Raw genomic sequence first — 7,699 nt, 5'->3', positions numbered from 1 at the left:
CGTCTCCTGCTGGTGGGCATCTGGGGGATGGTGGTGGTGGTTCTACGAATGTGTCACCAGCCAGGACGGGGCCGAGGCCCAAGAGGGAGAAGGCTCCCTTTGCTGCGTGCCCCCGCTGGTGCCTATGTAAGTGTTCTCCCCTTTCACTGCTGGGGAAGTCAGAGTCCCACCCCATGAGACATTTCCCTGCTTACAGGCCTGAAGTTTCTCTTTAGCCAGTTTTCTAAGTGCCCCTCCAGCCTGAGTGCCCTGAGAGGGAATGTTGCTGTGTAAACAAGATGGCCGCTTCCTTACTGGCCCTTCCCCAAATAGAGGCCCTTGTGACAGGAGCCTCTCTGGGGTGGAGAGGAAGCCTGGTAGCCTGCATCCATATAAATGGTGCTGCCCACCTCTCCACTCTGACCTGAAGGCAGAGATCCCCGTGGGCTCCGTTGGATGGGTAAGTTTAGCCCCATCCCGTCTTACCCAGTGCATGGGTTACAGGCCATGAGAGCCAGCCCAGCAATCACAAGCGCAACTAAGGGTCAGCCTGGGAAGAAGGGGGCCTCCGCATGCACCACGGGGAGTTGTTCCCAGAATCATAACTATGGATGCAGGAAGATGGGCTTGAGAATATCCTTATACTCTGCCATGCTCCTCGGCCAGATCCACTCTCCCTGGAAACTCCCTGCCAGTGAGGGAGAGGACAGCCTGCCAAGGAGAAGGAGACTCCCCAGCAGCAGGAGGGGGGGGGGGCGTGGGATGTCCTATCATTGACACTGGTCATCTATTGTTTATCCTCAGGAACATGGCCCCTTAGACCCCACAAGAGGGTAGCTGAGAGTATAGGAACAGAGGGAGTGAACCCCAAAGCCTGAGAGGGACAGGTCAGGATTGTCTCCAGGGCACAGAAGTTTTAGCAGAAGTCAAGACAGGTGACATGAGTTCCTGCGGTCACACAGCGAGGTATGACCAGAGATTGCATTAGAAGCCAGGCCCCCTGACAGCCCAGGCCCTCCCCACCAGCCCAGGTGCCACACGGCCTCCAGCCCGAGAGGTGAGGCATGAGACTGCAGAGGAGGCCGGGGGTTTCCAAGGATAGTTGGGGTCTTTCTCAAAGTCCTGTCTGTACCTGCCTGAGCCCTCGGGCCTGGCGCTGTGCCTGAATCTTGACAAAGCCCAGCAAGGGGGAAACCTTTGCAAATGCTTCAGATGGGCCAGTGGCCCTTTCTTTCTGCAGGAAGAACCACTGCGACAGAAGCCATGTTGCTGTCCTCTTTGGTCCTCACTCTGGCCTTGCTGATGGCTTCCGGCACTGAGTACAAGGTGAAGGAGGTCTGTATCGGAAGTCCTGGCATCCCTGGCACTCCTGGATCCCACGGCCTGCCAGGCAGAGATGGGAGAGACGGCATCAAAGGAGACCCTGGGCCTCCAGGTACTGAGTGAGAGGCCGAGCCTCAGCCGAGGGACAGTGACCTGCCTTCAGGAGGCCCACCCGTCCAGGGCTCTGGGCTGGGTCCAACGGTCGGCCGGATGGTGGGCATGGTGGGCGGTCCCTGGGGGGCCTTAGACTAGAGCAGCCCTGGAGAGTCTACCCTCAAAGTGCCCATGAGGTGACAGGTGAGTCAGCTCGGCTGATAAGGGAGGTCACTTCACATCAGCCCCAGCCCGGCTGTGGGTGGTGGATACGACAGATCAGTGTCCCCTTCTCTTTCCAGGCCCGATGGGCCCGCCTGGAGTAACACCAGCCTGCTCCGGGCCTAATGGGCTGACCGGAGCCCCTGGTGTCGCTGGAGAGCGTGGAGTACAGGGGGAGCCTGGCGAGAGAGGCCCTCCAGGTGAGCGGGCCGCATCCACACGGGCACTGCGCCCACGTGACCAGCTACATGCGGGATGATGGGGATCAGACAGAACCGTGGAGGTCCCCGAAAGTCATGGCGCTCAGCCTAAGTAAGAGAAGATGAGGCCGAGGAGAGGAGCCAGAGATGCCTAAGTAGTGCGCCACAGGGAGGGACTGTGGGTGCCGAGAGCGCTCCACACATTGGGACGGGCAGGGCGTCAGGGGTGGGGTGGGGACAGCAGGGGAGGCAGGGAAGGCACTTCCTAGGGCTGAGGCACTGGGGGGCATTGTGAAAGGTGTAGGGAGCTAGGTGGGGTCCAGGCAGATGAGGTGAATGGGAGCCCCCCACACAGAGCGGAACTCCAAAGCTCAGAGCGGTGACCAAGTTCAATCAGGAGGCTGCAGAAAGAGCCAGGTTTGCTTTTGGTGGAGGGTGAGGGAAGGGAGCTTGCGTCCAAACCGGAAAAATCCATAGGAGTGGGCAGACAGAGCCATTAAAGGACAGGCAGGAAAGACGCGCAGGGAGGGGTCCAGCAGGTGCAGGGCTGCGTCAAAGGATGCAGTGCGTGTGGACCCATACTCCAGGGCCTGAGTGGTGGGTACGGACAAGCAAAGGGCAGAATGCCAGGCTTGCAGCTGGCAGCATGCCTGCTTGGCAGCTAGTGGGGGGGTCTTTGTTGGCTCGCCCTCATCTTGGGTGGGAATCTCTTGACAGGGCTTCCAGCTTCTCTAGACGAGGAGCTCCAAACCACGCTCCGTGACTTGAGACATCAGATCCAGCAGGCCATGGGAGGTAAGGGGGCTCCCCAGGGCCTCTAGCACAGAGGGTCTCCCATAAGTTCCTCTGTTGCCCAGCATCAGGCTCCAGAACCTAGAGCCTTTTTTTAAGTTTATTTATTTTGAGACAGAGAGGGACAGAGAGAGGATGCATGAGCAAGCAGGGAAGAGGCAGAGAGAGAGAGAGGGAGAGAGAGAGAATCCCAAGCAGGCTCCATGCTGTCAGTGCAGAGCCCAACTCGGGGCTCGATCCCACGAACTGTGAGATCATGACCTGAGCCAAAATCAAGAGCTGGACGCTTAACAGAAGGAACCACCCAGGTGCCCCCAGACCCTAGAGACTTGACAAACAGGCATGGATATGCAGGTCTTGGGGGAAAAGAATGAAACTTTCCCTTTCCTGATGTCTTTGAATGACTCAGAAAGCCAGAGGTAGACACAGATCAGTTCCCTATGTCAGGGGAGTGCAAAGTCTCTGCCTATGTTGCTTTCTGTCGAGCCCCAGGAAAATGCAGTTGTTAAATGGGTGGAAAATAAGTAGGTGTTAAATGGGTGAACAAATGAATGGGATGATGAGAGCATGGAGGGGAATTTGGGAAGACTGGGGTTGGTAGAGGGAGGAGAGGCAGAGAGGGCGTGAAGGCCGAGAGCCCGAGTGAGGGAAGGGACTTAGATCCAGAGCGGTCTGTGGCCTGACTCGGTTCTTCTGCTCCAGTCCTAAGTTTGCAGGAGTCCATGCTGGTAGTGGGAGAAAAGGTCTTCTCCACCAACGGGCAGTCGGTTAATTTTGATGTCATTAGAGAGTCATGTGCCAGAGCAGGTGGCCGCATTGCTGTCCCGACGAGCCCAGAAGAGAACGAAGCCATCGCCAGCATCGTGAGGAAGCACAACACTTACGCCTACCTGGGCCTGGAGGAGGGCCCCAGCCCTGGAGACTTCTGCTACCTGGATGGGGCCCCCGTGAATTACACCAACTGGTACCCAGGGGAGCCCAGGGGTGGGGGCAAAGAGAAGTGCGTGGAGATGTACACAGACGGGCAGTGGAATAACAAAAACTGCCTGCAGTACCGCCTGGCCATCTGTGAGTTTTGAGCGGGCGCCCAGGCCACAGGATAGATAGGGCCCTGCCTTGCCTTTCGGCCTCCATCCTGAAGATGCACCTGATCTCTGAGATGCCCCTTTCCAACAAAATTGTATTTGTGGCTGTTAGGGCGGGAGGCATGCTTAGCCACTCCACTCCCCCGACAGGCCCTGAATCCCCACCCACATCATGAATCAGTCTGACACTCCCCCTGAGCCCTTCCCGGTAATGCATTCTGGGCCCCACTCCTAACTTTGCCCTTTGGAAGAGACGGAGACCTCCTTCTTCCTCTTCTTGTCCAGTCCCTTCATTTCTAGATGGCAACAGTGAGGCCCCGGGATGGAAGTTCCTTCCAAAATCACACAGAAGGTGGCTGCTTCCTGGCTTCCCCTACTCTTAACTCTGCAGACTACCACCTGCCCAGCCCCATCAAGATTTAGCAGTTCTGGTCAAGCATAATGATAGAGACAGGTGGAACTCTGGGGAATTCCAAATGCGGGAGCTAAGGACCCATTTGGGATTATCCGGTCTCTGTCTCCCTGAGGTCAGAGGGCAAGGTGGTGTCCCAGCATGGTGGAGGCCAACCTAACCCTGACGATTGGCACGGATTATCCACTTCCTTGAGTCTTGGGTTGCCTGCTCAAATCCCTGACCTAAAAGCAGCTAGTTTACTCCACTAGGGAAGATCTCATCCCTGACCCCAGACATAATCCAAGCTCCTTCCTGCCGACGAACATATCCCCACACCGTTTTGGGTCTCTGTAAGTTGCTCACACCACCCACACCACGAGCTATTTATCGAGCACGTAAATAGTGTGCCGAGTCTGGTTACCCAGAAACTTGCCAAGCACTTCTAATACATCTTTTGGAGTATGATTTCATCTTTACCCAACACCATAGGCCCAGCCTTATTTTCCCCATTTTTATACAAGGACACTGAAACTTAGAGAAGTTAAGTGTTTTGAGTTTTATTACTTGGGGCAAGTGGCAGAGGCTGGATTCACACCTATCTACCTGGACCTGAAGTTTATGCTCACAATCACGTCACCTCTTGCCGGACAGAGGCGATTTCCGTGTAATAAATCATGACTGCGTTAACGTGAGTTTTAATTGCTTTGGTTTCAAGAAATAACACGTTTCCGGGTGCTTGGGTGGCTCAGTCATTAAGCATCTTACTTCAGCTCGGGTCATGATCCCACGGTTGGTGACTTAGAGTCCCTCACTGGGTATGCTCGAGCCCTTAACTGGGTGAACATGAACCCCATTTCAGGTGAGCCCTGCTTCTCTCTCTCTCTTTCCTTCTCTCTCTCTGCCCCTCACTCACCTGTGCCCTCTCTCTCTCTCAAAAAAAAAAAAAAAAAGAAAGAAAGAAAGAAAGAGAGAGAGAAAGAAAGAAAGAAAGAAAGAGAAACAACACATTTCTGTATTTTTGTAAATCAAATGAACTCTGGTCCCAAGCCCCCACTTGCCTGAAAAATGGACCGTTGGGGTCTCAGGTAAATGCCTTCTTTGTTGGATGGGAGAGGTGACCTGCTTCCAACTGGTGCAGCTATATGTTGTACACACATATGGTACGAGTGTATGGTGAGCTACAAAAAAACACCTGGAAGAACATATGGGCATCATCATTGAGGGCTGGTGTTAAGATAATGCCGGATCTAAGTCCTCATGGTCCCTTGGCGGGTGGTAATATCATGCCTTCCACTTTCCACTTAGCCACCTGGATGTTTTCCATAGCCCAAAGATGATGGCATTCGGGGCTCTGTCCCAGCCTCTGTGAGCCACCTCAGCCTCAGGTCTACATGAAAAGGGACCATGTCCCCGTGCTCCAGGGATGTGTGGGAATCAGACTGCGTCTCTACTTGCTTGAGGGGGCAGGAGACACGTATGTGCCCCATCTCCAGAAAGGTCCCCCCTTCTCCTACCTTTATATCTTCAAATGCTCTCGCTCACTGCATCTTTTCTTGGGCAAAAGAGAGCTGTGGATCAAACCCCACCAGCCCAGGTGGAAATGAGTAGAAATATTTCTCATCTTTCTTAAATGTTAAGTTTTCATCAGGCCACCCTGCCACGTGGGCTTAGGGCCCAGCATACGAATTATTGGGGCTTCCCCAAAATTCAAAAAAGCAAAAAAGGGAAGCATATTTTTGCTATTTTATAGACGAACAATCTAAGCCTCTGGCAATTGATGTCTTCTCCTTTCTTCTTAGTGTTATTTTTATTTACTTTATGGTTTTATTTGCTATGGTTACTGTATTATTTTTTACCACTTTAAAGTAAGTATCCCTGGTTTATAAGGAAGCTATTGATTTTTTGCTGATCTTATACACAAACATCTTTTTGGATTCTCACTTTGCCCTTAATATTTTTGATATAATTATCTTATATTTTGTAAATTCTATGAATGTTGTTACAGATGACAGAAATTCTGCCTGTTCCTTATAATATTTATATGCCTTGAACATCATTTTAATCTTCTGTATGGGCCAAGAGCCCCCATACATTGTTGAAGATGCTCAACGATAAATATCTTTTGGGGGCACTAAGTGTATACGGAAAACCATTCATAATAGCGTGTGTTAACTTAATCTGTTAACATTGAAAGTCATTTATTGTGGTTAAGTCATTTCCCACACCACCTGGGTACTGGCATCTAGAGCCCACAGATGAAAATAAGAGGTTTTACGTGCCTCACCATTTAAGGTTGGAGAGACATCCCAGGAATGGCACCATGGAACCTGAGAGGGCTCACCATGGGTGGTTTGGTGACTCTCCTCCTTTTGGTCAGTATAAGAAGGACTAAAGAGGGGAAAGGAGGCCGACCCACCTTGGATGCCATACCTACTTCCACAGTGGAAACTATCCCTTCCATAGGCGTGAGGAGGGGACTCTCCTGGCATCCTAATCTTAGCGAGTAGGGATGCCCAAATTACTTCGCCTTCCCTGGAATGCGAAGGGGGAAATTTTCCTGTTCTACAGTCGCTGATGTGCTGACCCGGCTGGGGCACGGGGAGGTGGAGGGGAGAACGGACCCATGAGCAGGAGTGTCCCAGGGCAATGTGGATTGCCACCACCTGGATGGGGTTTCCCAGGGCCTGTATGAATGTCAGTGTCATGGAAGCAAGCCAGGTTTAAACTCTACTTATGAGCAGGTTGCCCCTGGGAACACGAAGAACAAGAACCTCTGAAGTGAAATATCCACTGACCTGATGTTAAGGGTAGGGAGCACACAGCTGGAGGCTCTCACAGAGTCCTTTCTTGAAGACCCAGCTTCTGAGAGGAACTGTCATTGGAAATCAGTCATACAAAGGGACCTAACAAGCAGTCAGGGGCGGGCTAAGAAGCAGCAGTGTCCCCACTGACATGTGGTTCCTCCCGCGAGTGGCTATTGCCCACCTCTGGCACCATCATTCTCTCCACCCCCTACCTGCTCAGAGAAGCAAGAGAGAAGGCCACTGCCCACCCTTCACTTCAAGAAACCCCAGCCTCAAGCCTGGCCAACACCCTCTGGCCAGCGTGGTGATGAATCACAGGTGAAATGGAGATCCCAGCGACAAAACTGGAGGCCGATAATCATTTGGACTGGGTCTTAAATCAGCCCTATGGGGGCACCTAGGTTGTTCAGTTGGTTGAGCATATGACTCTTGATTTCAGCTCAGGTCATGATCCCCAGGTCGTGGGATCAAGCCCCACATCGGGCTCCACACTGAGTGTGGAGCCTGCTTGGGATTCTCTCTCTCTCTCTCTCTCTCTCTCTCTCTCTCTCTCTCTCCCTCTCTCCCCCTCTCCCCCTCTCCCCCAAAATAAAATAAAATAAAATAAAATAAAATAAAGTAAAATAAAATAAAATAAAATAAATCAGCCCTAGAAAGTTTGCATTGCCGGCATCTGGGGGAAAAAAAGTATGAAAAATTGTAAGACCATGTGTTAGTTTTGAGAACAGGGTGAGCTTCAAGCTTCCAGATTGTACACATCTGCATTAAGACTCTCAATCAAACTTGTTATATATTAAATTAGTGAGT

General features: G+C 52.2%; 1 protein-coding gene across 2 annotated transcripts; it reads left to right on the top strand.

The window, feature by feature from the left end:
* Nucleotides 1–315: 315 nt before the first annotated feature.
* Nucleotides 316–4,775, top strand: LOC106969721 (pulmonary surfactant-associated protein A-like). 2 transcript variants are annotated; one of them, XM_015066238.3, is made up of 5 exons: nucleotides 316–439; nucleotides 1,220–1,414; nucleotides 1,698–1,817; nucleotides 2,535–2,612; nucleotides 3,312–4,775. In XM_015066238.3, the coding sequence occupies exons 1-5, from the start codon at nucleotides 436–438 to the stop codon at nucleotides 3,686–3,688; spliced, it is 774 nt and encodes a 257-aa protein (XP_014921724.2). In that variant the 5' UTR covers nucleotides 316–435; the 3' UTR covers nucleotides 3,689–4,775. The 2 variants fall into 2 exon arrangements, with proteins under 2 accessions (XP_014921724.2, XP_026918222.1); XM_027062421.2 differs by having other exon boundaries at nucleotides 322–439; nucleotides 1,201–1,414.
* Nucleotides 4,776–7,699: the final 2,924 nt, after the last annotated feature.

Source organism: Acinonyx jubatus, chromosome D2 (genome assembly GCF_027475565.1).
Source record: "Acinonyx jubatus isolate Ajub_Pintada_27869175 chromosome D2, VMU_Ajub_asm_v1.0, whole genome shotgun sequence".
In the NCBI taxonomy this organism is placed as follows: Eukaryota; Metazoa; Chordata; class Mammalia; order Carnivora; family Felidae; genus Acinonyx; species Acinonyx jubatus.
This window is presented reverse-complemented; position numbering and strand designations above follow the sequence as displayed.